Consider the following 27581-nt stretch of genomic DNA (forward strand, 5'->3'; position numbering starts at 1 on the left):
AACTCACAACTTTAGCTCCAAACTCAAAATCGACTAACCAAATCATGCATTCTTACCATGGGAAGCCTAAGGGACTTACCCACGGTGCTTGTGGAGGTTGGTGACCGTCGGGGGATGGAGGAAACGCTCGAAAAGAGGAAGAAAGCCGATGATCCTCATTCTTCAACCAAGAACACTAAAACGAGTCAAAATCGGCTCGAATCTTCCAAAAAAATGAAAATTAATTGGATGGATGGGTAGCTTATGAGCTCATGATCGCGTGAGTACCACATGCATACCTCAAATCCTTCTCTTGAGGTTGGATTTTGGGGAGAGGGAGAGAGTGCTTGAGAAAGGGAGGGAGAGAGGAAGCTCTTAGCTCCTTGGACCGGTTGGGAGCACGTGAGTGAGAGAGAGAGGGGGTGGGTGGGGCAACTGCTGCCCATGAGGGAGAGAGATGGGTGGTTGGCCCACTCCAGTGGGGCTCACGTGTTAGAGAAATAAGATATTTCCAATACGATTTCTATTTTTCTCTCTCGAATTACCTTCTCACATCCGATTGAGTTTAAACGAATTGCACTCGTGTTCCAAGTAAATTGCTCCAAAATTAATCATAACCCTAATGACGTATAATTAGACTCAATTACGTGATTACGGTTTCAGATCTGGCAGGGGGGGTTTTTCAGGACCCTGATCTCGAGTTCCCCTGTGCCTCCTGTATCAGTTCCTAGATCATGTAGTTGATGTAAGGAACCATCTAAATAGTATTTTAGTTAATCATTAAATTGATTATTAACTTACTCGTGGTCTAACCGCCAGATGTGCAGCCACGTCGGCCTACCACGTGAACTTACCATGGTCTGACTGGGAGTATTGGCAGTCTGACCGTCAGAGCACAGAGGCTCGACTTAAGTGAATCGATCACTCTCTCTTGCTCTCTCTCTCACACTCACTCCCTCACTTTCTTCCCCACTACACCTGAGAGAGAGAAGGAGAGCTCCACCTCGATGTCCACGACGATCGAAGATCGATGGTGGAAACCTCCCCAAGCTTATGAAGGACTTTCCTGAGCTCCTCCCCTCTTCTCCCTCGCCAGAGGCACGCTCATCCAGCCTCAAGCCCGCACGCCACCGTGGAGTCTAATCTCCAAACCGGAGCTTCTCCGAAGTGGATTGATCTGCTAGGAATCTATCATACACTAAGGTGAGGCTTCTCCTACTGTTTTCCCGTTGTTTCTGTGCTTGATTCGACCTGCATGTCATTTAGACCCAAGTTCAACCTAGCCTAGATCCAATTCATGGGGTATTTTGAGTTTAGCTCGGTGAATGTTGCCCAAATCACTTTAGAAGCACTTCACTAGTCCCATAAAGCTCTTTGTTGTCCTTTGTCACTAAAGGTCTCACCAGAATCCTCACCGATGACCCCGCAAAGTTGTTGTCGGTAAGGTCTGACGGTCTGACAGCTGTTGGGCCAGTCTGACCACCAGTTAGGGCCGAATTATCCGATTGGAAAACCCTATACAAGGATCAGATCACCACTAGGGCTGGTCTGACCGTTGATCAGCGATTTGACTACCAGCACAACATCGATCTGATCGCCAGAGGCTAAAACCTTTTGCATGCCGGTGGTCTGACCGCCACTTCAATGTCGGTCTGGCCGCCAGCCACTGAAAGATTCAAGCACTTAGTTTAGCTTGTCCGGAGTTTCAAACTTCGAAACCCTAAGCCTTTAGCGATCTTTTACAAATATTTTCAAAATACGAAGCTCTATTATTATTCAAACAAGCATCATGTGCACCCTTTTTCCATTGTTGGTTAGTTATGTATTACATCCATGTTTCTTTTAGAGAACGTTGAGCCGACAACCCAAGCGAGTGAAGCCGATGCCAATCTCCCTGAGTTCTGCGAGTTTTGCGCGGGTAGCATTAGACGGTCACCTGAGCAGTAAGGCAAGCATCTAAACATACTCTACCTATTACTTTGGATCTCATCTGATATAATTTGATAAATTATGCAGTATGTATGTTTGCGTAATTAGAGTTCTCGAGTCGAGTGTTATGGGTAGAACCTATATTGTTTTGCATTGCTCTTGCCTTAAATTATTGTTGATTCATATCCTTGTAGCCTGGGTTAACCTAATGTTGTTTAACTTAAAAGTTGATTTGTCATGCTTAGTAATGAAATAGGTTATCGGTAGAAGTTGAGCGGTGAAATATTTTATCGTTTGCGAGCATATGCTTTAATTACTATTACAATGATAATTATGTTGGTTAATGTTGTTAGTTGGATGAGTGATGAGGATGAGACTAGATGTGGACGGTGCTAGGGTATCTTCTGCCTCGGGGGAGTTTTTTGGGGTAGTTCGGGAAAGGAGCCTAGACACCATAGACCGTTTTGCATTGTTTAAGCACCGCCCGTCGATACCATTGGTTTTAGTACTTTCTGTACTCGCCACATGCTGATCTAATGGTAAGGTAAGTCTAGTATCATAGGCCATGCTAACGCTCATCTTACGGCCCTATGACGCGTATGAAAAAAAGAATGAGGAGGAGTAATGTGGCGGGGAGCCGGAGGTGTCCGAGATACGCTCGTGGTAACCCCGGTGCCATAAGGGCGTTGCGAGTGGGTAGTTATGGGTACGAGAAATGTTGTCTCGGGGGCTAAGAGGATGGACTTGGGGCGTATGGGTAAAGGAATATCCTATGTAGACTGTATAATCAATTCAAATTACCAAGCTCTCAGTTATGAGCATACTTTTATTCATCTGTATCGGTTGTAGAGTTATGAATGTGGGATGTTGGTAGTGGTTGAGTTGGTTCTACTCGTATATTTTATTGTTATGGTTTCAGATACACTTATGTGCAGATTGATGGTTATGGTTTAGTTTGTATGTTGGTTGAAGTATAGATGCTCATATGTGTATGTTATTTTTTGCTTTCGTATATGAATTTTACTTAACCATATGGACATCTCTCGCTAACATCTAAATGCATAATCATTATATTCGAGCTATCTATAAATGCTCATTATAGATTAAATCTTGCGAGTACCTTCGTACTCATATTGTTTTTTTCAGGTTCTGCTGATGAGAAAGAGTTGGTGTTTAGCTACTTCACGTCTGTCGACGCTGTCGAGGGGCATGAGTAGTGCATACTACTCTGTTGACATAGCTTTTGGGGTGGTGCCTAAGAGCATCTGCCCTCTCTTTTGTTGCTGATAGTTTCTTTCATCTGCTGTTTAGTTTTTCTCTTTTGTGTGATTTAATGCAAATGGTTGGATGCTTAAGAACTTGTAATATAACTTTATTTATTTTTTTAAGCTTTGTTGTGATGTGTATGTTAGAAAAGCATGTATTTTGTTCTTAAGCACAAAACACGTGTCGGAACTATTGGAATGGTATTCTGATTAATCGTTGAAGTAGTGACTGTGTAAATGATTGACTTAATGATTAATTAGAATACTATCTGGATTGGACGATTCCTCGCACATGAGCGAATGCAAGAGCTGAGATATTGATTAGTTACTCGTATGAAGATGATTTTATGATACTGATAAGTAGAATCGTTTGTATGAGTGGATGCAACAGCCTGCATCCACACAAGCATGCTGTGGTATTCGAGCTTCCATCCTGAGACAAGTTACGAGAATACATTTACAACTGTCGAGCTAGACTAAAATAATATACATAAATAACTAAATATATTTTTCTATAAAATTACACGTATCTGTAAAACCAAAATCCATTCCTGTATCCAATTAATCACCCCCAAATACCTTTTGTTCCTTCCCTGCCAAGAAAGTAAGGATCGATTCCTACGAACTACTGTACGAAGAAGTCAGGCATATGGCAAGTCACTGTCATTTCCATCCGTTTCAGATAGATTTTTTACTTGCGTCTTGCTTTTTCTTCTGTTCTTGCCATGTGGACTGCAGCGCGCTTTGGTTTTCATGACCACTTCTAGGCTGCGGCGACTTCTTTGTCAAATAGCTTATTGTGAGCTGTAGTAACTCTCAAGCCTGTACAACGAGGGTTTAGAGGACGTGCTTATAAAAAAAATTATTTTTTCTACTATACTGCTGTGTTTAAACAGAGAGTAAATGCTTATTTAAATATCATTATTTATATTAGTATTAATATGATAATTAATTATATTTAAGTATATGTAGTTTTTATTTGTATTGAATATTAAATTTTATATAGGTGTTTAACCTTCTCTTTAAACATCTAATCATAAGTAACTAGTATTGTTTATGCTCTCAAAGGCTAACTGAGATCTGGAGTGCTCATCGACGGAACGGATCATGTGCAGTCGTTTACTTGCGGTCCTCATAACCATTGCACTAAAGTGATACAAAGCCTCTGGTACTCTAAATTTAGAGATCCTCTCTTCTTTTCATCACTATTTATAAAGAATGATAATAAGTCCGAAGGAAGAAAAAAATAATTAAAGTTAGAAATAAGATAACTATTGAAAATAAAGAAAATAAATAATATTATAATAGTATTATAGAATATTATAATAATGTTATAAGTAACTAATTTTTAAGTATATGCAGCTAGAGATAGTCTTAGATAGATTTACTGTAGGATTTCCAATATTTGATCACGCGTATCATGCGCAGCCTGTATTCATAAGGGAAAAACTATATTTGCAGTAGTTAAGTTTGCTTGTTGCCCGTTGCTGCCAGTTGTAGTAAGGTATCGAAGAGCACTACCATCTTCTCGAATATGCCATCATTGCTAATCAAGCCAAACTTAGGCCCCTAATCGCAAAATCCCCAAGAAACTATACAGCTAGGCAAAACGCTAAGGCCATCTCCAGCAGAGGCAGAGGAGGTATTTTTTCAGATTCCGTTGCTACAGTGATTTGCGGGGCTGTTCATGTACTGTAGCATCCGTTGTTACAGTAATCTACAATGTTGCTACAGTACTGTGGAAAGAGAGAAAATTGCCCTGCAGATCTGCGGGGGCACCGTAGCACCGTAACACTGCAGTAGTACTGTAGCAACACTGCTCACAGAGATTGCCCGTGGGCAGGGAGCAAAATCTGTACTGTATCAGTACTGCAGTAATACTGTTTATAGAGGCTGGCAGCGAATCCGGAGAGAGAAAAAGAGAAGTAGAAGGTAGGAAATGAGGTAGCTGCTGGAGATGAAAAAATAAGGGATGCTGTAATAGTGATAGTGGATACTGTAATAGTGTTTTTGAGGATGAAAATTTGAGGTAGCTGTTGGAGATGGCCTAAAGGCCGGTTGTCTTCCTTCCCCTGCCGACTAGCGACGACGATATTTTTTGTGTGGTGTTTTTCCTGGAAGCGTCGCTTAGCAAGATCCTATATCGGATATTGATGACCGGTGGCTTTGTTGTAACGAGTTTCTCCTTCAGCGATTGTTGTCGACTACACCGAGTTTCTTTGACTAGCTTGTTTGTGAGATCTTTATTGTTGAGGCTACGTCTTATGTTTATTGGCAAATTTTATTAGAGTCGAAGTTGCTGTGTCAGGACGTCCGATGAATTTGATAACAATGACATGTGGCGGCTCTATGTAGCGACATAGGTTCACCATGGTAGAGGCTGAGGTCCATTTTTTGGAAGTTGAAGTTGCTGGTCTTTTCAACAAGCTCGACTTCGATGACTTGATAGCGGACTTCGCGTGTGTTTGTTTCTAGTGGTTGGTAGTATGTTGCTTCGTTGCCTTAGCACTTAAGTTGTTAGGTCTTTCGTCAGTTGGTCCTAAATTAACTGTGCAGTTGTTAAGATTTTCGAACTCGATTTCTCTCATAAACTAGTTCAATTATCTCCTTTCATAATAAAGTCGGCATCCACTAGTGCTGTCGTTTCGGAAAAAAAAAAGGCTAAAGACCCAATTACCTCTAAGCTAAGGCACCAAATTGAGAAAAAAAAATAAGCTCACCGATGCAGTAATAGAGGACTAATCATCTGCAAATTACTTGAGATTTTTTTACCAATACACCCTCCCTCACCTCACCTTCTTCTCCCACCCAACCCCAACGGCAAGCTTGTGCCGGCCACACTTAGGTCCGCTTGGAAGTATGATGTGAGTAAGAGAAAACATTTGAATAAAAAAGTATGTAATAAAATTAGACTGATTAGATACATACCTGCCTCACGATCAGAGAAAACTAATTATAGGGTTTCTCTCTGAGACCTGAGGATTAGTCGGAGATGCTAGTCGTGTGATCGCTAGATAGATGCTCAGGAATCATGCTCATGTCCAATTATAATAAGTAGAAAAAGCTAATATTTGATCATCGTTGATCCCCTATTAAAGATCATATTATTCCTTACACCGAGAAGACTCGATTACCTCTAAGCTAAGGCAACAAATCTAGAGAAAAATAAGCTCACCGATGCAAATAATGGAGGACTAATCATCTACAATTTACTTGTGATTAATTTTTTACCAATACACCCTCCCTGACCTCACCTTCTTCTCCCACCCAACCCAACGACCGTCTTCTATTCTATTCCCCTCCTCTCCTCATTTCGGCCGTCCTCCCTCCCCTTCTCTAATCCGCTCCGCGACAGTGCACGCCTCCTCCCGCGGCGGCGCCCTAGGGTTAGCGTTCCGGCGACTCGCTCCCCTCCTGCCGGCGATCGTGGGGGAGATCCATGTCGTGCGACCCGCCGCCGGTGGCCCCGCCCGGCGCGGCGGGGGTGGATCCCCAGCCCGCGCCGGACGCCGAGCCGTCCGAGGTGATGCACCGGACGAGAGCCGTCGACTTCCTCGGCCGCCGCACGCCCATCGTCTACCAGAACGACAACGGCCCGTGCCCGCTACTCGCCATCTGTGAGCTCACGCGACGCCCTCTCCCGTTCGATTCGGGCCCTCGCGAGGGTTACCACGCGCGCGTGTGGCGTAGTGGTTGCCCACGATTCTCATTTCACCTGGGTGCGTGTTTGTGTGCAGGTAACGTGCTGCTGCTGAAGAATGTGATCAGCCTGAACCCGGACGCCGGCGAGGTGTCGCAGCAGAAGTTGCTCTCGCTCGTCGCCGAGCGCCTCATCGACTCCAACAGCAGTGTGCAGGTTCGATTAGCTCTCGCGAAATTAAGGCGTTGGTTGTGGCATAGATCAATGTGTGAATGGTTTTGGGGTGCGATTCACAGGGCAAGGACGAGGAGTACGTTCGTAACCGGGAGCAGAACGTCGCGGACGCGATCGACCTTCTGCCACGCCTCACGACCGGCATCGACGTGAATGTGATGTTCAGGGAGTACGTTCGGGGTTTCCGGTTTGCTGAACGGCGGTTTGTGCTTGGGTTTGTGGTATTTTGTGTGTTCTGATGTTGACTGGTGTTTGGACATTGCAGGATATATGACTTTGAGTTCACCCGAGAACGTGCCATATTTGATCTTCTGGATATTCCACTATACCATGGATGGATAATGGATCCTCAGGTGTGCTGTCTTACCACTTAGCAAAATGCTATAACTCTTTGCTCTCGTGATATTGCTGATTTGAACCAGATTTATGTATGCCTTTTTTTTCGTAACTTTGCACTCACTGCAGCATTCTAGTCTACAGTCTAAACCACTGTTGTAGTTATGAGCTATTTCTGCTGAGATTATACTTTCAACTGACATGACTGATTCTCTTACTCCTGCAAAAGCCTATATTTCCATGCTTAAATTATTTCAAAGGCTTGGTGGATCAGCGGTTTTCATATTGACCAAAACTTATTAATCTAGGATTTATTGTCTTATGCAAAGCGATATGTTAATCTAGGATGTGCACCCAACAGTCTCTGACTGCCTATGTCTCTGGAGTGTTGATGTGCTTCTTGTTCAACACTGATATCCGCTTAAACATGTAAAGTTTATAGAATAGATGCAAAATTACCCTGTATTAGTTACAGTTGCAAGCCATCTACTTGCCAATGCTGATTCATATTTTTTTTAGGATACTGAAACTGCTACTGCTATTGGATCGAAGTCCTACAATGTTCTTGCTGCTGGGCTTGCTGAATTTAAGTCAGGGAAACCAATAGAAGAGAGTAAACATGTGGAGGAAGAAACTGTTGATTTTGCTATTGCAACAGCTGCGGCATTAAAGATTCCTTCACCCAGTGTTTCTCGAGGGAGATCATTTGATGAACATACACTCTCAGACCCAGCTGAACTGCAAAAAAGGCGAGGTGACCGTGAGGAAGAAGAGGAACTGATGAGAGTCCTTAATCTATCCAAAACTGATACTGTAGATGATGTTGATGGATCTGTTTCCTTTGACACATCGCATAATCATCCATCCTCCAACGTGGAGGAAACACCACATAGTGAGAGCTTCCGATCAGAGGCAACAGAGAGGGTGGGAGCAACAAATAAAGAGGAACATGGTAACCATGCTGTGAGTGATGATGCTTCTATGCTACAGGACTCAAATGATGTTGCTAATGGCAGTCAAGTTGTGCCCGAAGCTTTGACATCTAAAGAACCAGAGGGCAATGGAATAAAGAAGTTTCCAGAGGACCTTGATATATCTGTTCAATCCTCAGAATCTGCTCCTGCTTGTTCGTCTCATGAATCTTTTATTCCTAGTGACCAACTTGCTGCTTCTACTCTTGATGAATCTGGTAAAGAAACTTGCAGTGAACATTCTGATGTGCAAATTCATGGCCAGTCTACTGATACTGAGGTCACTTGTGTCTCATCAGTTGCAGCTTGTGAAGCTGCTCCAAGTCATGCTACAACAGAGCTGGATGGGAAATGTGAGTCTTTAGATAATTCTGAGACCCTCTCTTTAAGCATTCAGGAAAATGAACCAATTTACCAAGGAGAAGAGCACATACTTGGCACCAGAAATATGGTATCTGAAAATCAAGAGCCAGTATATGAGGGTGAGCTGGTTCTCGCTGAGCAGGCTGACAAGATTGGGGAAAGTAGTCATTGCTTGGAAGACAAAACTGCTGAGCATCAATGTGAGATTTTCGTTTTTCTGATTCTCGACTATCTGAACATGTGTAGATTTATTTTTATTCCTGAATGCTTTATTCAATATATTTGGATTCACACTCTAAATTGATTTATTTGCAGGGGTGCTTATTGACAATTTTTTGCGGAACACTGCTAACCAGCTAACTGTCTATGGGTATTTCTCTATTCTATAGGTTTGCAAATACATATTTTTCTCAGTTGTCTTATTATTTATCACATGGTCAAATTTCAATGCTGCAGTCTCTTCTGTTTACAAGAGGGACTTAACGAGAGAGAGCTTTGCGTCTTCTTCCGTAATAACCACTTCAACACAATGTTCAAGGTATGCTAATTTTATTAAGTAATCTAAGTGAGCTGCTTTTTTATTTCTTTTGTATATTTTCTGCAGTATAATGGAAGTCTATATCTCCTAGCAACCGATCAGGGTTTTATAAGCCAAACTGATTTGGTATGGCAAAAGTTGGATGAGGTACGTTGAACTCTTTCTGTCATTGTTTTATTCTTGCTTGAAATTCAAATCCTTACTTTTTTTTTGGTATACTCAATCGGCAATCATTAGGTGAATGGAGATGGGGTTTTTCTGACTAGCAACTTCACGCCATTCAATGCTGAAATTCCGAGAAATGATTCATGGAATGAACAGCAGGCTATGACGAGCACTGCTGTATGTATAACATCAATAAATTGCTGTTGTTTTCAAGTTTTCATTGGGTACAATAATGTTAACTAGTTTAACTTGTATTCTGTCCACAGGACTATCTTGCTCAATTTGATAACTCAACTTTACCACATTCATCTGAAAAGTATGTCCTTCGTTCCTACCTGTCTTTTTTTTACAGTGCTTTATCATTCATGGAGTGTACAATGTTTTGAGTTTCAACCTCTGCAACCATGTGAAAATACCTTTATGAAATTGTAATGTACAACAAGTGAGGGGGCAAGGTCCCTCTCCCCCTTCTGTTCCTTGTGTGTCCATCTATTCAGCTATAGTGTGATGCTAGTTTAAGCCAGTGCCTTTTTTTTTTTGCTCTACTGTTCTTTCCTGCCTTTTTCATGTCTCGTGGCTTGTTCCTGCTTGCTTTAACTCTAGATTTTGGTTTGTTGCACATTATTCTGCTGCAAACCAAGTGCTGTGGCGTTCGCCAATCATTAGTTGCTTGCCTAGTTGATGAGTTGACTGGGATCTTAGGATTTGTATTGGACTATTAGTTTAACATATGCTTGAATGATCAATATTTAGTATGGTTTTTAGAGATCATGGGTCTATTTATTGTGTTGTATCATCATAAGATGTGGATTTGGCATACTCATTACTTATCGCTGAGCATCAGTTTAATTAACTACTTTTGTCATGCATGTTTTTAGCTTATCATATAAATTCTGATGTACAGTGATGGTTGCAGCACCTCATGTGATCTAGGGAAGCCCATTTAGCAAGTTTGCATGACATTAGTTTGTTTGACAATGTGCATGACACAGGAAGAATTACACAATGCACAGTGGCGCAAGTTGAATACTGAAATAAACATGATCGTTACACCAGCTATTCTTTGCTTGTGTGATGTTATTGTTTTATTTCTATTTGCACATGTATCACTTAAGTTCTAACCCTTCCATTTGGGTTTTCCCCTGTGCTGGCAGCTCTGATCTAGAGCTAGCTATAGCGCTTCAACAGCAGGAGTTTGAGCGGCAACCTCAAAGATACCAGCCTCCACCACCACCACAGCAGCAACAGCAAAATCAGACGCAGCAACCACCGAATCAATCTGGCCGACCAGGACTTGTCGTTGGTCCAAGGGTATGTTTCCTTTGTTTTGAAGGATTTTGCTACCCCCTGGTTCTCATTATCACATAGACATAGCATCTGTTGTGGCTGGTAGGTTTATTGGATTTGATTTATGATATATGGCATCCCATATTTCAGACACCATCGATGGGCTTTGGTAGTTTGTAAGGTCCAAGTCCGGGATTCACCAGCCTGGTATTGCATCTTGCAATAAATATGTCAAATTTGCATTTAGGATTGCCTTTTATTTTAGAGCCAAATAGAACCGCAACCCGTTGTCTTGAAATCACCGTGGTTTCTCTGCTTCTGAATCCCATACTAACTAGTATATTCAGATCAGTACTTATTCTGAATCCCGTGGTCTTTTAAGATTCACTTGCAACCCAGCATTCTGCTATAATAGCACAAAATCATCCGGTTTCCCAGTGTACGCGTGAACAAATCAACTTCTAAGCTCAGTTGTGGGAACTAAGTAGCGATAGTGTGATCTGGCTCTTGCATGCGAAGAGCTTAGTTACAGGTGTTAGCTAGTTATGAGATACAAGCAAAATACGTGTTAGGGTTCAAGCAACTGTTTAGATAGAAGATGCCTGTTTATGGGGTGCTTTTGTTCCTTTCTCTTTACCTCCTATTGATTGTTGAGACAATTGCAAAGAAACTAATACTCTTGGTGTTATTGCAAGCTTACCACTAGAAAATTGCAAAAATGTCATTAAAACTGTCATTCGAGTGACATCCTTAAAAAAAATAATAAACCAAGGAGGTATATGCAAATGCCCCTTGATTGTTTCATGACGACGACTGCCTGCATTTTATGTGGCTACTTGACTGATGGTTCTCAATATTTGTGACCATCCTTGTGCAGAGGTCCAACGCCCCACCCCCACCAAGAAGTGAGTCGAAGAAAGAGAAGTGCATTGTCATGTAAAAATATCTGCAACAGAAGGAAAAGAAAAAAAGAGATAAGACGCATTATACTGTAAAGAATTAGTTTATTTTGCCGAGGCAGTGTCTGTTTTTAGCCACTTCGAGCCATTTCCCATTCGACCTCGTTCGTTTTCTTTGTTTTCTGTTGTGCATGTAAATAACCTCAATGAATAAAGTGTAGAAACAGATGCTGTCGAAATGATAGCCCCGTGCAATGTGATTGATTCATCGCCCATCTTATCCTGTTCAGTCACCGTCCTTTGTCTAAGAGTGGTATATTATTCATGTACTCGACTCTGGTGTAATGTTTGGTGAGCTCAAGGCGCAGACGTACACGAGCCAGCGAAGGATCAACTCATCCTTAGGTTACGAACTGTCATTATTTGTCCAAATATGTTTGTTGCAGGAGTGAAGATTACAAATATGTTGTAACAAAAACACAAATATTGAATACAATAATATTAAATATAAATTCAAAGGTACAGAGACATAAATTCAAAGGTATAGAGATTGGACATGGGAAGTGTTACGAATAATATCATAATTTCATTAAAAGAGACTATCCGTTAATTTTGCTTTTAATTTTTTTATTTATTTTTATTAATAAAACGGATCTTATATCCGTAGTATGAGAGTATGATAAGAGAAGATGTGAAAATCAACTCGTATTTGATATGGTAGAGATTTCTATGTGCACTCAATCCAATCGATGTTGTACCATATGCATAACCCAGCGCGTATCTCGCAACAGATTTCCGTAGTGATAACTTCATCGAAGAAACGAAACAAAACAAAACTGTCGCACTATACTGGTTAGCCACTCTGTGCAGCCCATGCATGCATAAGGTGGTTTCTGGTTGGTGTCTCAAAACGGACGGTGGAGGGGATCCCTATGGATAAACGGAGGAGTCCCTGCGTCTTTCAGCACCAGCCTTTACTCTTACACGGCTCTGAACTGCATCAGAATTCAGACTATCTCGATGTACACTTCCCCGTTGATCGGGCCAGCGAAGAGCGCGATCATAAAGGGCAATCTCTGGAGGCACGTGACGAAGTCATCCTTGCCGATCTTATCGTCATCGTCGACGTCGAACGTCTTGAACAGCTTTAGCATCTGCAAGAGGGTGCAGGGTAAGATGACTTTGACACCGTGGGGCAATAGCGTTATGGGTAGCAGCACAGCAGACCGGTAGCGGCAGCTTACCCCGTCGTCAGAAGGCATCAGCATGCTTAACCGTAGGACGTCAGCTAGCTGCGCCCTGGAGATGTCGGATGTTTCCGGATCCCTGCACTTCTCAAAGGCAGTCTCGCAGGCACCCTCGAACAACGGCTGCTTCCTGAGGTGCGCACACCCAACCAAGAACTGCATAGCATGATATGGCGATAGCAGTTAGCACCAATGAAATACACAACTCTGACATTGCAAAGAAACTGTGGCATTGTGAAACTGCAAGGCAGCTGTAAAACTTGATCGCAATGAACTCAATACCTGACGGAATGTTATGGATTCCTTTTTGTCGAAATCGAAGTAGTGAAATATCTGGAAAAAGAGAGAGCAGAAATTCAGCAGAGGGATATAGTTCAGTAAAGCTTGGTATTAGTTACAAGTGAACTTCGTCATACCTTTTTGCACAGAGGACTGCAATCTAGACCAAAAGGAGCCCAAAAGTCTTGTGCTTTCACACGTCCACTGCCAAGGTTTAACTAGCGTCATTCATGATTAATGGAATAATGGAATTGCATAGACATGACTCTTTACAACAAAAAAAAATTGAAATGCTGCTGCATTTTAAACATTATTTTTGACATTTTTAAACCGAGCTATAGATAAAGCAAGACAGCTGTCCATTAGGGGATGAGGAGTCTTACTCGCTATCTGGATTCATAGCTAGGAAGTGTTCCAAGAGTTCCATTGCTTCTGCTGTGCTTACACCATAAATCTGAAAGACATTAAATCAGATACCATAAGTATGCATCATGCTTTTACACAAGGGGCAACAAGCAAGAGATACAATGCTTCATTTCATAATTGGTTGATACAAAGGTACTGGCATACCACGTACAAGGACAAACAGAATTATTTAATCTTGTTGGAAATAATTATGCATTAATCCATTTCGCACAACACATTTTTCACTTGTAATTAAGTACGCTAGTTTTCCTTTTACTGCTTGACTGATTGACATCAACTACAGCACTGGCATACCGCATACACATGTAGAAAGTGCAATTTAGGAAAAACTTACCTCTTTTACCCAGGCCATTTCTACCATATAATTTGAGCAATTCGCCTGCAAATAGAAAAATGAGCTTATTAGAGATAAGTTCCTTTTAGAGAGATGACATATACTTTTTGATTTAACGCAAAGTGTATAGAATTTTGAAGGATTCTAGTTGGCAGTGGGTCTCGCAAACAGAGGTCAGAGTAAGTGTGCAGGAATTCTGAGTGAAGATCATACTATACACTATGCATAGCCTTTTACCTTTCCAGCTTCTGCTGCTCGTGCAATAATCATTGAATCACCATATGAATAAGAAGTCGGCAAAACATTAAGGGCATGTGCCATAGCATAGCTGGTCTGCAAGAATGTAAAGGTGCAAGAAGGAAATTATTATTATCATGCTGCTAGCGAATGCACAGGATGCTTAACGGGGAATTATTTTGAGTTGAACATATTTACATTGTCTGCGAAATGAAGGGCATTCTCTTGCTTGATCTCAGGAGGGTAGACAATAGGGAGGTACTCAACCTGTATATTAGATGATTCATACAATGAGCTAATTTGCAAGACACAGGTGCCAAAAAAGACACAATAAATGAAAGTTCAGACATTTGCTAGGCCAAATTCAGCAAGCCATGCATACCTCCATGAAATTGTGAAACTGGGTGAACATCTTAAACATGAGTTTTACTAACGATATATTTCCCCTGAACACAAAATAAAAAATGCTGAGGTGACAAACAAATAATGTCTTTCAAAAAGAAGGATGTAGTTTTTTTTTATAAAGAAAGCTCACCATGATTGATCAAAGTGCACATGTGGATAACGAACAACAACTGGTTGAACAGGGTAGCCCGGTATGAATGCGCCATGTTGGAATGAAATCAGGAATCTCCCATTTGTTGTGGTGCCTTCAGGGAATAACAGGACCCGTGGAAAGCTATTGCAAGCGGCCTTTCTCTGAAAGCACATCCTAGAGAGTATGTACCATATGAACAAATAACTAATAGACAATCATGTTATTTGAATTATATTCTATGACAAGTTGGCTGGTATTGATTTTTAGAAACAATTATGTTGTCCATTGGAAATGGCATTAAAAGAATCTGTAAAGCACTAAATTGTTGTCTGCTTGTTACTATGTCTACATCATAAGCTAATGCAAAGTAATGAGAACAGCTTGCAAGTTATAAAGAACCAACGGGGTGACTACATGTGACCGAATACAACATGTCTATCACCAAGCAAGAAATTTCATTGATTAAAAGCGTGAGGAGAAACTATGGGGATGAGAGGAACCGTTTTTACCTTTATTTCATTTACAGCAGCCTTCCTTGAAGCTGGTGAGAATCTATCGACATATATAACCTGGAAAAAGGTAAACAACTTACGAGTTGCGAACTGAAATGCTATTAGAGGAAGATGGAAATACGTTTACCTGCATTGCTCGAATAATTGTTCCAACTAACGGTAGGGAATCATGAGACTCCGATGAAACAATGGTTGGAAACAGTTCGTAGAAGTAGAATATAGGTTCTATGTACGAGACATGATTGGAAACAACTATAGGTGCGAGTTCTCTGGGGGCAGGCCTTCCTTTCCTCTTGATCCAATGATACCTGACCCAAAAAAACAAGTGGCTGACAAAGATCAGACAGAATACTCTACATTGCAAGAAGAGAAACTACGGCAAAAGGTATGCATTCAAAACCAAATATTTCTCAGCTCAGCATAAATAAGCAGCAAAAATACTTGCTCGGAAGAAATTTAGTGACCAGAAGAAAACTATGGTTCACAACATAAACGTGTAACGAAAGAAGAATGAGAGCATTGTTCACACTCTATAGTCTAAATCAAACGCTTGCTATTGTTGTCTAATTTTGTAAGCTGATACACAAATGACAACATTCTGACAGTTGGATTTTCATTTTATCACAAGGCAAGCTCTTCTGGTAATGTTGATAATCATGGTACTTGTGAGATCCTCACCAGTGACCAACTGTCATTGGCAATTTACCCCTTCTTCTCAGAGCATTGCAAAGGACCACCTGTGAATTCCCACTTCCCAGTGTTTATGGTACATCCCACAATTATTATTCAGGGTCAGCATGCGCAGTATTCCAGTTTGAACTGTCTATCACATTATTCAAGTAATCCAGCCACAGCATTCAATTTTGAACAGACTATCACATTAATCCAGCCACTGCATTCCAATTTGAACTGTTTATGCCCCCCAAAAAATTGAAATATCTGTCACATAATTCAAGCCACAGCATTCCAGTTTCAACTGTCTATAGCATATCCACATTTTCCCAGGCAACCACACACAGACACACACTACGGACCACCTGATTCGTGCCTCCACTTAACTGGAAAAGAACAGAGATTATTTCGTTACCCTCTTTTTCTCCTGAGACATTGCTGCCTTCTGACTCTTACGAAGCTCTTCCTAACCAATTAATCAAATTTAGCTTTGTGGGCATCACCCGCATGTTTTCATCTATAGTTCCAAAGGTACGCAGTTACTTGAACGCACCGCACATGCAGTCCAACAGCGGTTTGTAGCCCGTTCGTGCTACCCACACCCTTCCCTTCCTGTCGGTCAACTCCCAAGCCGCAATTGGTGCGGCACGCAACAAACGACATCTCGCGCACGGACCTTCACCTTCCGTGCAGCGTCGTCCCACCAACCAAATAATTGCCACGCCTGACCACACGTGCCGCAAATCACCACCCCCAAATCCAACAAACCAACCCGCATCTCGCAATCGCGTCATCCACCCACAGCTCTCGAAGACCTCACCTCACCGCCCAACTCTAATCATCTATATTCAAAATTCGATTAACCAGAAATCAACGCATCAGGTGCTCAGATTGGACAAAAACGAGTCGCGTAATTGAGTTTACCGATCCATGCCCAATTCAAACAGCTAACCGCGATCTGGAAACGAGTTGCTCACCCGAAGGCGAAGAGGATGCAGCGCGCGGAGATCCGCGTGACCCACATGAGCCGTCGCCGCCACGCCGGCATGGGCCCGGCGCCCTCCCGCGGAAGCCCCTGCGTGTCGACCCACCCGCGCAGCGCCACCCGCGTGGCCGCGTACCCGACCGCGATGGCCAGCCCGAACAGCACCAGCCGCACGGCCGCGACCGGCGCGCACAGCAGCGCCCTCGCCCACCCGTACAAGCCGCCGCCCCACGCCGGCGTCCCGTTGCGGAACGGGTCGGCCGGGGACGGGCCTCGGTCCCGCGGGGGACGATCCTCCGAGAGGAACGCGAACGGGTCGCCGCCGCCATCGCACACGGAGGCGGCGGCGTGGCCGTGGTGATGGTTGCCGTGGTCGTTGACAGCGCGGGTCGGCGCGACGGAGTCAGAGAGGAGGGGCGTGGAGAGGGAGTTGGGGCTAGGGCTAGGGTTTGGAGACGCCATGGATGAGGCGGTGGTCGGAGACGGCGGTGGGAGAGGAAGGCGAATGGAGGAGAGGAGTTAGGGCTTTTATCAAAGAGGATTTTCGCCAATAACCCCAATAGCATGGCGTGGAAGGAAGGAGACGTTCTTTTTGTTTGTGGTCGTGGTTTCGCTTTTGCGTACTGGTCCTCAAGGTAAGGGGTATTTAATTACAAGTCATAAATATTTAATTCAAATAGAAACTAGATCCCTAAAACTCTCAATCCAAAACAGGGCTTGAAAGTTTCAGAGGCGACATTATGGTTGGAGTTTGGACGGTTCATTTTGTGCTAGTCTTCCTTGTCCATTTACTTTTGCATTCATGCTATCTTCACATTCTTTCCCTTTCCACGTGTTGTTTACTCCCTTCGATTGAGTAGCGGATGCAAAGGATCCAGATAGGCGGCTCATCCACATATTTCTCTCGTATTCCTCTTTCTCCTCTTCATTTTCTTCTCCCTCTATCTTTTCTTCTTTCTCTCTCTCATCAATGAAAAAAATTTATTAGAGGCTCGAGAGGGTTTCTATTGAATGTGAAGCAACCCTTGGATCCGCCCCTGCTTCGATCCCAAATATGAGGTCATATATAATTATCTAAAATACAACAAATATAAGTCTATCATAACTTCAATGCATATTTTTTTCTTTTATTCTTCCATTTCTATTCCTACTTAAATATGTCCTAATCAATACAGTAAACTTGCCATCCAACCTAACTATAGCAATAATCGTTGGGCAATATGGTTTTTTAACCCTCAACCTTAAATATGCGCTAGTTAAAATGGACTTATATAGGAGATCAAATGGAGTAGTTAGGCCAACTCTAGCGACAACAATATCGAGTGCTACAATACTTGATATAGCCTGCTGCATCCCGCAAAAGCCCTCCGGTAGAGATAATTTCAATGCTACAGTAGCACTACAATGTTGTGGAGAGAGAAAAGAGTACTCCAAATTTGAGGATTCTCTCGTGTACGTATCACTGTTTACCAAGGATGATTGTGGGTCTGTAAAAAGAATGAGAGTAATAAAAGATAGAAAATAAGATAGTTGCTAAAGATAAAAAATAATAAATACTGTAATAATATTAGAGAATGATGTAATAGTATTATATGAGATGAATTTTTAGATTATCTATTGAAGATGATCTTATCACCCGGGATTGATTGCCAGCAGGATCGATACATAACAGCTTTAACACGAAGTCTATTTTGCTTAGTGTATGTAGGCAATTAGTCTGATCAAGCATCTCCAAGTTGAGATCTATTTGGTATTTTAAATATTTTTTGCATAGAAAAAGTCAAGCAACGCCAATTTAGGTTTGTGTTCTTCCTGCAAAAGCAGAGCGCTTACTTAGAGGCTATATGATTCAGTAATATTCCAGGGCTGCAAATTGTAAAACGTGGCAACACACAGCCGGTCCGAGCGGGGTGCTCTCCCAGCCCCACTGACATGTGTCCCCGCTCTGCCTCAGCCCGACAGGGGCAGCCAACCATACCGGGTAACGTTAGGGCCGGCGTGAGAAGTGATTATTAAAGCATGTTCGGCGTAGCTCGTTACAGTTTTAGCTTTAAAATCTATACAAAATTTAAAGTTTATAGCATAAAATAAAATGATTTAAATATATATTTTTAAATTAAAATAAAAACAAGATGTCTTAACCAAACATTTTTAATCTCTCTATAGTTTCAACTCTAAAAATTTCTAAGCTGAGATGACTAGCTTAAAAAAAATTCTTAAAATTGGAGCTCTACCAAACATGTTTTTTAGCTACATAAATTCGTAAAGCTAGAGTTGATAATACACTGGGATATTTGAGTGAGTCATTTTATTTATATTCTAAAATAATTATTTAAACTATTTTATATTAATCTTTAAACACTAAATTTGAAATAAAGCTTGAGTAGAAATTCTGCTAAACCAGATCTAAGAAGAAGTAAGCAAATTTTATAGAACTATATCGTATGAAGACTCTCTCATCTACGATAATACATGTCTACTCTCTTATTTTAGTCTAATTATTTAATCACAAGATAAATAATGTAGATAGAATTTTACGAGAATTTTTAAGTCATATAAAATTTGCTTCTTAACCGGAAAGGGCGCACGGGCTCTCGTGATTGGTTGCGGCGGTGGCGGGGGCAGGCAAGTGGCCTCGTGTCTCGCGAGCACTCTTCAGCTTTTGTGTAGTAGCCTGTCGAATGTGCAGTCGTCGTCGTACGTAATGGACCTGTAAATTGTAGTGCTCGTATTGAACTATGAAACTACTCCGTATATATCAACTGAATCAACATCATCGGCATGTTATTTACAAGTGCATGTCACTGTAAACAAGTTTGGCAGCATGTGCGAAAATTCTGCTCTAAATTAGCCGTACGGACTAAATGTTACGGGCAGAAGTACATGCAGACCAAATGTTCCTTTCGGTTGCTTATCACCTCTCACCGCCTCACAAGCGTAGCCTAGCTCTTCTTTTGGAACAATAATCGTCGTCACATCATACAATGCTGTTATTGTAGTGGAGATTAGATGCAGTTTTAGAGTATGACTCCTGCACGCCGCAGCTGATCTTCGTGAGATTAATAGCTTGGATCCATCCATCTCTAACTGATATAGTATTAGTTTAACGAAACAAAGGTGACCCGCACCCTTGGAGTCGTCCCCGACGTCGGGCGCACGGGTGATGACGTCGGCGTCGATGCCGCTATGCGAAGCGAGGAGGCAGCCAGTTGCCGTGGTGATGACGCCAACGTCGGTGCCGCGATGCTGGATACGGATCTCTGCCCTGACGCAGGAGCTGCCGCCCAATCGACGCACATCCGCATGCCCCAATCGGCCGATCGCCGTTGCCACCGACGTGCGCGTCCACCGCCCTCCCCGTTCTACGCCTTGCACCACCGCCCCGCCACGATCTGTCCTGACGCAGGCGCCGCCGCCCAGTCGACGTACCTCCGCTTGCCCCAGTCGGCCGATCGCCGCCGCCATCGCACGGGTATAGGAGAGAAGAACAAGGAAATGAATACCTCTCCCAGAGAAACAAAAGGTATCGATCTAAAAATAATAAACAATGTATTATCTATAAATTTTTGCCCTACTAGATGCATAAAATTACTTACATGACATTACTTTCTTTCCAATAATATTCTCGTACTGCTTATCCTAGTCAAAAATACAAGTTGTACTACTAGTGAGAGTTTCAATAGTATTAAGTACATCTGAACCATTGAATGGGAGCAAATGGATGGCTCACGTTTATTTATAAACATATATATATATGCCTCAACATTTTAATGTCAAAATTGATCCGGTGTTAAAACTTGCCACAGTTCGAACCCCAACTGAGAACTTTATTTTTTAGGGGAATTAGGGGAAAATGGCAAATTAAAAGTTGCAGATACCCTCTACCTCATCTTGGTCTTTGCGTGATTCATCAATGTATACTTGTTCTCTTGCAAGAATGATCTGCTGTATGGCTGCAGCTAATCGAGTCGTGGAGGTTGATGGTATGTGGCGTGCCAGGGAGAAGGAACTGGAGCTGGAGACGAAGTTGAAAAGCAGAACTAATGGTCACACAGACTCTAGATGCGAAAAGCGCAAGATCAACTCAAAAAGCCTACGTCTTGTCCCAAAGATTGAGCAAGATAGCAGACCTTGTGCTACCTCTTCTTCAGCGAGGTATTCACTAGCATCTGTTACTCAGACAGAGGATGGACTAGGAGATGATGAAGGTCAGCTACCATATCCGTACTGCCATTTTTCTGTCAAAATGATGTCCTCTATTTCCTCTACGAATCATTTGGATTGACGGATTAACTAATCACCAAACAGTTCAATGATTTTATGAATCAAGTTCTAAATAGCCAAAGTAGGGGAAACATAGTTCTGTATTGATGGACAAAAGAATGCGTACAGAATAGGTTCTCCCTTTCGGTTAACTGATGCTCTGTTCCTCATTTGACTGAAACTTGTATATCATTCCAAAGACTTGACAGCATGCAATAAAAAGAAGCACTGTTGTCTCATTCAGTTTCTCGGTTATAGTTGTGGGCTTGCATTTTTTATTGCAACATTACAATTAGTCTGCGTTCTTGAATAAAACGTTGAAACATGTTTTTCTTTGTGTCGCCTCTGCTAAACATGTCTTTTATTTTGCACAGAACAACATTGGTATTACAGGATATGCAAAACGAAGCAATAACCAGATGATGATAGGTACATTATTGGGATAGTACAAAATTACAACTCTGAATCCACCAAAGAATATTCTGCCGATATCCGAGGCAAATGCGAAGCAGCAGCTTGGTAACTCCTACTATGCCATGATCGTCCACCAGATGAAACTGAAGCCTACCAAGGACGATGCGCCGGTCAAGCTCAGGCGATGCGTGGTGCCTCCTCCGCTGGCTGATGGTTTGGTCACTGCAACGACAACGCAAAATGCTCAGTTACAACTTACAACTGAGAATCACCAAAACTTAGTTAAGTTTGGAGGGTCCTCTCTCTCTCTCTCTCTCTCTCTCTCTCTCTGAAAGAGATGTTTGGAGTAACAAGTAGAACTGTAGAGAAACTGAAATCTACTGGTAATATTATTTGAATCAAGCAATGAACGTCTCTCAGTTAGTACTGATCACAAGTGGTGACAAAACAAGCACACAAGGCAGTGAAGTGACAGTATACCTGTAGAAGCAGAGCTGCCAGTGGAAGCTGAAGAGGCGGCAGTACTGCCGGCAGTGGCTGCACCTGCTGGAAGAAATGAGATCACCATTCTAGTATCAGTTGAGACCTAATCAGAACATCGATGGCACAGATCTAGCCAATTCGCACGATAAATTATGATTCACCTACCACTACCAAAAGTTCGATGCGATCCAAATGAGGTGGTGCACTCAAATCTATCCACATTGAGTAGTTGCATAACTAACAAGATTATTTTGCCTTGCGTGATATGTATGTTAACTGATGTGCATTGACTGTTAAAGAGATTAGAAATAAAGGAAACAGCTTGCAGATCCATCATATCATACGACAAAGTTTCGAGTAAGGAATTGTTCATCTGACTAGGATTTAGCAACTTTTTGGTGATAAACAAAGCATTAGTTTCCTTGGACGTGTGTACTGCACTAGAAACGAACAAGCACAGCAATCAGTCACGCCTGCCTGCGTCCATGCGGTTGGCAGATGAGATGAGCGGGCTTACCTGCACCGGCGCCGGTGGCGGCGTACTTGGCGCAGGCGGAGGCGTCGGTGGTGACGCCGCAGCGCTTGGCGAGGTGCATCCCCTGCTCGGGCGCCACGCCGAACGCCTGCAGCGCGGCCTTGTTGACGAGGATGGCGCACATGCACGCCGTCTCGTTGGCCGCCGCCTCCTTGAGCGGGCCGCAGCACGACGCCGGCGGCGTGGACGTGGAGTTGAGGTATCCCCCGCACGGCACCAGCTTCGCCGCGCACGACGGCACCGCGGTGCCGTCGGTCCCCTGCGCCTGCACGGAGGAAGGCGCGGCCGCCGCCACGAAGGCGACGGCGACGGCCAGAAGGCGCGCGCGGCGGCCGAGGCTATGCATCGTGCCGGTGACAGTAGTGTGACAGTGTGAGCGAGTGATCGATGCTGCTGGTGTTATGGAGGTGGCCGTGGGCGCGGTTGGTGGCGAAAGCCAGGCTGGGTGGCTGGTTGGCGGCACGTACGTGGGCCGGAATCTTGCGCTGTGCAGCTGCATGGCCATGGCTGACGCGCGCGGTAACACCGGCGTAGGTAGCTAGCTTGATCAATGATCACCGTGGCCAAATGATAGCGTGGATGCGTGTACGAGCATTGAGTAGCTGGTCTGATCGGAGAGTGATTGGAATAGACGCGTTGATCTCCAGCGGGAAGCTTGTTGGCCTGTTGGGTACGCACGGCGACAGCAACAGAGAAGGGCCAATCTTTCTGCTCCAGAGGAATCCAATGAAGCGAAGCCATGCATGATCACCTCGCGTCCGGACAGCTTATGGCGCCGTGGCATTATTCCCCATCATCTCATCTCCATCCCACCATATACATACATGCATGCACGTGGTCGACCGTTGTTCATACATGGCTTGAGCACTGTTGCACATGACATCGCAGATTAGATACATACCACTGTTGCAAATCCACTTGGCCTTTTTCAGTTGATGCACGTACCAGCCTTTCAAGCGTCGACATCTTCTGCTCATCTATCTTGGAGGGTGTAGCTAGTTGCTGCTTTCTTTGGTGCCTGCTTTTCCAGCAATCGGCAGTTGGGAGTGCTGAATCACTCGACTCTTCAATCTAACACGGAAAGAGTTAGGCGTCCTACTACTTAGTAATCCATTTCTCCATTCATAGCATCGATCGACCGATCGGTAGATATACAGGCATGTGTATCCATCCATGCCCCCATCAAGACCGGTCAGAGACTGCTTGTAGGGAGGCGGCCTACCCAAATCTGGCAAAAAGAAGCACTGGAATGGAATCTGTTTTATTTAGGCAGCAATACATATAATGCAGCTGTTGAAGACAACTAACTGGTGGTAGGGTACGTAGCTAGTACTAGTTAACGTCAAGTGGAGTGATACCGTAACCTGTCTGCATCTGCCAATGACAGACCCCATTGAGAGAATCAGAGCACAGGTTCCTGTAGCCAACGAGACTAAGCATCCAATGGAAGTGAAGTGGAGTGAAGTGAGCACTGAGCACTTCGATCCATTACTGAGGAAGCAGAGCCGGCCAGCCGGGTGCGCGCGGGTGGTCTCTGCATCTTCACTGTTCCTGTGCATGCATAGGACAAATCGGGGTGCTGAGCACAACTCTGATTCCCGGCAAACTCTGAAAGACTGAAACTGTCCATCCACCACCTCACGCGATTGGCTCCGGCAAACTCTGAAAGACCCAGAGCCAGCGCTTCGGATCCTGTGCTGAAACCTGTTCATGGATCGCGTGCAGGTCTGAAAACGATGGATGCTTCTTGCTTGCATTGCTGGCGCTGGACAGCCGCTAGCCAACAAGGAATTGACGGCCATGGAGATGGCCGTCCTCGTTGCCGGTTTGGCGCCGGAAACCGTGCGAGTGGAGTACGCCGGAAGCGCATCAGATGAAGCCATGACTAGCTACGCAGCAGCAGCAGCAGCTCCGTTCCTTGCGGAGGTTAAGGTATAGACTTCTTGATTCCCGGCGCCGTTCGTCAAAGATGGCAGATAAGACAAGGGTCCTTCGATCCACTACATTGTTGGTGTTGGCAGGTCAAGAAAAGTCGTCCAAGTTTCTAACGCTGCAGGAAGTATTTGACTTTGGTATTAATCGACTAACTCATTCAGACTAAAAGGGAAGAATCCGAGTTAAAAGAGCGTTGAAATTCATCATCGGGCCCTTACGCGCAGCCGGCCAAACCCAGAATGGTGTAGTGCAGGGGCTAGCGTGTGTCGACCGAACGTTAGGCCAGAGCCAACGATGCACGATTCAAGCAACTGTGCAGGCACTGCAATGTTTCTGAAGATTTTCAAAAGTTCATTTTTTTTCCTGTCATAGTACTGCATTGATGCCACTCTTTTTCTCTCTGTCGGCCTGCCTCTTCAGTTTTCACAATTCTTGGATGAACTAACCACTTGACTTGCTTCCCCTGATCCAACACTACAAGTGTTGTGATGGTAGAAATTGGGATCACAAGATAGTGAATGACTATATAGTGGAACTGGAATTTATTGTCCTATTACACTAGAGGGATTGAGTATTTATGGCTATATTTCTAACTAGTTTAGTCTACATTACAGAGTACTCCTGTTTGTTAGGATATTCTCATAATATCCTCAAACTATAATAGTCATTGTACTCTGTACATGTCGTACAAATATGAGATTTTACATTTATGTCTCCTGTAGTTATCTTCGATATATGGTACCTTCAATACTTTGGGCCTTCGTCCCGTGTCGCAGCTACCCTTAGAACTCCGGTAGCTGAATCTTCGACTCATCATCATCTTTCATTATCACAGGCTCTGATGCACGCTTCGTTCCTTCTGGCTCCTTGCTTCGCACCAACCGAACCTTCAAGTCTGGTTCGCTCCTCCGGTGGTCTTTGATCCCTTAGAGGTTTGGCCTTTGGGCTCCTCGCTCAAGGAAAATGGTAGTGTCACGAATCATTTTCCGTCTATCTAGTTGGTTGAAGCCGTCTCAAGTCAAAGGGGTCAATGTGGTACCGGTCCCCCAACAACAAATTTTTTTAGGCAACATTACAAGTTTACAACATAGAAGTTGTACTAAAAAAATATTACTCAAAATTTAGCTGCACAAAAGACGAGCTTTGCAAAGCATGGGTGCAGTCAGCAAAAAAGCCATGGTCAGCATTTAGTGAAAGATACATTTTCATAGGGGTGTGAATACACGGGTTATCTCGTCCGTTCATTTCTTCTATTGATATTCATTTATCTATTGATTTTCTCATATATTTTATAGTTTTTATCTATACTTCTAATACAAATCTATTACAAATAATTTGTCATAATTTCGCTAGTGGATTTTCCCCTACCTCACCATTCATGATCCACATCGATCCTGCGAAGGCTGGCCGACAGGCGAACACTAGTCCCCTCCTTACTGGTCCATTCATGATTCACACCTAATATTTATTCCTCATGGAGAGAATATTTCTTTTCCCAGCCTCAAGATTGTAGCATTTTAGATTTTTACTAAGCAAATAACGATGGCAAAGCTTGGTGGTTGGAACGTTTAATTCCCACCAAAGAAGAGGACCGTTCTAGAAATATCTCCACTCATGTCAAATTACCATTGTCCTTGTCCATGCAAGGTCGTCAAGCTCAAAAGCTAAAGAAAAGAAAAGAAAATATATCTAAATTTTACACAATTTTTCACATCTCCCTATATAATGACACTCATCTTTGTGACTGATTACCAAAGCCAATCATTCAAGTAACCAGCCAAGAGCTTCCAACACACTCCACTTCACACCAGCTCAACAACAATGCCTCGCTCCTTTGCTCCCCTCCTCGCCGCCGTGCTCCTGGCACTCGCGGCCGCGGCCGCCGCGTCGCCGGCGCACAACAACGCCGCCACCGACTTCATCCGGAAGTCGTGCCGCGCGACGCAGTACCCGTCGGTGTGCGTGAAGAGCCTGTCCTCGTACGGCGAGTCGTCGCCGCCGCCGCGGAGCCCGCGGGAGCTGGCGCGCGCGGCGCTGGCCGTGAGCGCGGACCGCGCGCTCGCGGCGTCGGCGTACGTGGGGCGGCTGTGCGGCGGGGCGCCGGGGGCCCACGGCGGAGCGAAGCGCGCGGCGGAGCCCGTGCGCGACTGCCTGGAGGACCTGGCGGACGGCGTGGGCCACCTCCGCGACGCTGCGGAGGAGATGGGCGGCGGCATGGGCCGCGAGGGCTCGCCGGCGTTCAAGTGGCACCTGAGCAACGTGCAGACTTGGTGCAGCGCGGCGCTCACCGACGAGAGCACCTGCCTCGACGGGCTCTCCCGCGGCGTCGACGCCGCCACGCGCGCCGCCATCCGCGGCAAGGTCGTCGAGGTCGCCCAGGTCACCAGCAACGCGCTCGTCCTCGTCAACCGGGTTGGGCCAGGATACTAGCCCGGACTAGGACCAGATGGTTCCCTAGCAACATACTCGTATACTTGTAATTGTAAGATATAGTTAATGATGTTAAACTTAGCGGTGACAAGTACGCTAAGCAGTACGTACTCCCTCCGATCACAAATAAATGTAATGTTTTACATTGAGATGGTTTTCAAAATACAAGTTTGATTACCGATTATAGTTCATTGTAAGTGACACTAGTTTTTTTTTTCCAGGAGGAGTGAGTATTCTGGATGTTTGAACAATGGTTTTGTTAATTCTTGATGTTCCAAACGGTTTACTTGCTAGTTTTTTTGCATATACTGTTGAGCAGTAATGCTTCGTTGCAAAGTTGCTGCATGCGTTTAGCAGTCTAATGAGCTTAATTATGTTTACTGCAAGAGGCTGTGTGCAAGTGACTGTATATGACGAACAGGCAACGCGAGCACATGGTGATGAACTGATGGCGTTAGGAGTTGGGAAATGGGAACTGGGAAGACGCCGGCCGGTTCTTCACTTGAGGATTCAGACTTTGTGTTAATTTTTTCTGGTTCGACTAGTGAAGGGGTTCCATCATGCAAGTACATGAAATATGAGCATGCCCTACCGAGATAGTAGCGGACACAGCGAAGTCATAGAAAATTAGTCTTCTTCCTCCTCCTACGATCTCATCTCCATTTTCTTCACTTCTCTTGCAAAA

The 27581-nt window shown here is 43.9% G+C and overlaps 5 protein-coding genes across 9 annotated transcripts; 3 read left to right on the plus strand and 2 right to left on the minus strand.

Moving 5' to 3' along the window:
• The first annotated feature begins 6427 nt into the window (after positions 1-6427).
• LOC133931289 (uncharacterized) lies at positions 6428-11881 on the plus strand. Of its 2 annotated transcripts, XM_062378148.1 has the most exons (13): positions 6428-6790; positions 6911-7029; positions 7110-7216; positions 7313-7400; positions 7903-8572; positions 8654-8917; positions 9033-9087; positions 9174-9255; positions 9322-9402; positions 9493-9597; positions 9687-9736; positions 10575-10731; positions 11585-11881. In XM_062378148.1, exons 1-13 carry the CDS (start codon positions 6613-6615, stop codon positions 11645-11647), a joined length of 2019 nt encoding a protein of 672 aa, XP_062234132.1. In that variant the 5' UTR covers positions 6428-6612; the 3' UTR covers positions 11648-11881. The 2 variants fall into 2 exon arrangements, with proteins under 2 accessions (XP_062234132.1, XP_062234130.1); XM_062378146.1 differs by having other exon boundaries at positions 6429-6790; positions 7903-8917.
• Positions 11882-12286: 405 nt separating this feature from the next.
• LOC133931290 (lysophospholipid acyltransferase LPEAT2-like) lies at positions 12287-17458 on the minus strand. Its single transcript, XM_062378149.1, has 13 exons — positions 16829-17458; positions 15307-15487; positions 15177-15236; positions 14665-14828; positions 14512-14575; positions 14328-14396; positions 14130-14225; positions 13893-13937; positions 13516-13586; positions 13270-13336; positions 13136-13186; positions 12851-13009; positions 12287-12760 (listed from the first exon to the last, which is right to left on the minus strand). Exons 1-13 carry the CDS (start codon positions 17296-17298, stop codon positions 12614-12616), a joined length of 1644 nt encoding a protein of 547 aa, XP_062234133.1. The 5' UTR covers positions 17299-17458; the 3' UTR covers positions 12287-12613.
• Positions 17459-19956: 2498 nt separating this feature from the next.
• Positions 19957-21919, plus strand: LOC133883720 (uncharacterized). 3 transcript variants are annotated; one of them, XR_009902952.1, is made up of 3 exons: positions 19957-20359; positions 20836-21044; positions 21474-21919. XR_009902952.1 is itself a non-coding variant. In XM_062323137.1 (3 exons), the coding sequence occupies exons 1-3, from the start codon at positions 20023-20025 to the stop codon at positions 21512-21514; spliced, it is 627 nt and encodes a 208-aa protein (XP_062179121.1). In that variant the 5' UTR covers positions 19957-20022; the 3' UTR covers positions 21515-21919. The 3 variants fall into 3 exon arrangements, 2 of the variants coding, with proteins under 2 accessions (XP_062179121.1, XP_062179120.1); XM_062323137.1 differs by having other exon boundaries at positions 20796-21044; XM_062323136.1 differs by having other exon boundaries at positions 20796-21044; positions 21493-21919.
• On the minus strand, positions 21358-23189 carry LOC133883719 (non-specific lipid transfer protein GPI-anchored 9-like). Of its 2 annotated transcripts, none has more exons than XM_062323134.1 (3): positions 22514-23189; positions 21994-22059; positions 21358-21735 (listed from the first exon to the last, which is right to left on the minus strand). In XM_062323134.1, exons 1-3 carry the CDS (start codon positions 23034-23036, stop codon positions 21629-21631), a joined length of 696 nt encoding a protein of 231 aa, XP_062179118.1. In that variant the 5' UTR covers positions 23037-23189; the 3' UTR covers positions 21358-21628. The 2 variants fall into 2 exon arrangements, with proteins under 2 accessions (XP_062179118.1, XP_062179119.1); XM_062323135.1 differs by having other exon boundaries at positions 21994-22056; positions 22514-23082.
• Positions 23190-26206: 3017 nt separating this feature from the next.
• Positions 26207-27087, plus strand: LOC133931411 (21 kDa protein-like). Its single transcript, XM_062378284.1, has one exon. The coding sequence runs from the start codon at positions 26288-26290 to the stop codon at positions 26894-26896; it is 609 nt and encodes a 202-aa protein (XP_062234268.1). The 5' UTR covers positions 26207-26287; the 3' UTR covers positions 26897-27087.
• Positions 27088-27581: the final 494 nt, after the last annotated feature.

Source organism: Phragmites australis, chromosome 10 (genome assembly GCF_958298935.1).
Source record: "Phragmites australis chromosome 10, lpPhrAust1.1, whole genome shotgun sequence".
In the NCBI taxonomy this organism is placed as follows: Eukaryota; Viridiplantae; Streptophyta; class Magnoliopsida; order Poales; family Poaceae; genus Phragmites; species Phragmites australis.

Bases quoted from the DNA above. Each gene is read 5' to 3' on its own strand.
- LOC133931289 (XM_062378146.1), top strand. From the start codon at position 6,613: ATGTCGTGCGACCCGCCGCCGGTGGCCCCGCCCGGCGCGGCGGGGGTG. The intron at 7,030-7,109 runs GTTCGATTAGCT...TGCGATTCACAG, and splicing joins ACTCCAACAGCAGTGTGCAG to GGCAAGGACGAGGAGTACGT. The intron at 7,401-7,902 runs GTGTGCTGTCTT...TATTTTTTTTAG, and splicing joins GATGGATAATGGATCCTCAG to GATACTGAAACTGCTACTGC.
- LOC133931290 (XM_062378149.1), bottom strand. From the start codon at position 17,298: ATGGCGTCTCCAAACCCTAGCCCTAGCCCCAACTCCCTCTCCACGCCC. The intron at 14,576-14,664 runs GTGAGCTTTCTT...TTTTGTGTTCAG, and splicing joins GTGCACTTTGATCAATCATG to GGGAAATATATCGTTAGTAA. The intron at 12,761-12,850 runs GTAAGCTGCCGC...ACCCTCTTGCAG, and splicing joins TGATGCCTTCTGACGACGGG to ATGCTAAAGCTGTTCAAGAC.
- LOC133883720 (XM_062323136.1), top strand. From the start codon at position 20,023: ATGCGAAGCGAGGAGGCAGCCAGTTGCCGTGGTGATGACGCCAACGTC. The intron at 20,360-20,795 runs GTATCGATCTAA...GTATGGCTGCAG, and splicing joins CTCTCCCAGAGAAACAAAAG to CTAATCGAGTCGTGGAGGTT. The intron at 21,045-21,492 runs GTCAGCTACCAT...TTGGTATTACAG, and splicing joins TGGACTAGGAGATGATGAAG to GATATGCAAAACGAAGCAAT.
- LOC133883719 (XM_062323134.1), bottom strand. From the start codon at position 23,036: ATGGCCATGCAGCTGCACAGCGCAAGATTCCGGCCCACGTACGTGCCG. The intron at 22,060-22,513 runs GTAAGCCCGCTC...CATTTCTTCCAG, and splicing joins CGCCACCGGCGCCGGTGCAG to CAGGTGCAGCCACTGCCGGC. The intron at 21,736-21,993 runs GTATACTGTCAC...TTGTCGTTGCAG, and splicing joins TGGCAGCTCTGCTTCTACAG to TGACCAAACCATCAGCCAGC.
- LOC133931411 (XM_062378284.1), top strand. From the start codon at position 26,288: ATGCCTCGCTCCTTTGCTCCCCTCCTCGCCGCCGTGCTCCTGGCACTC.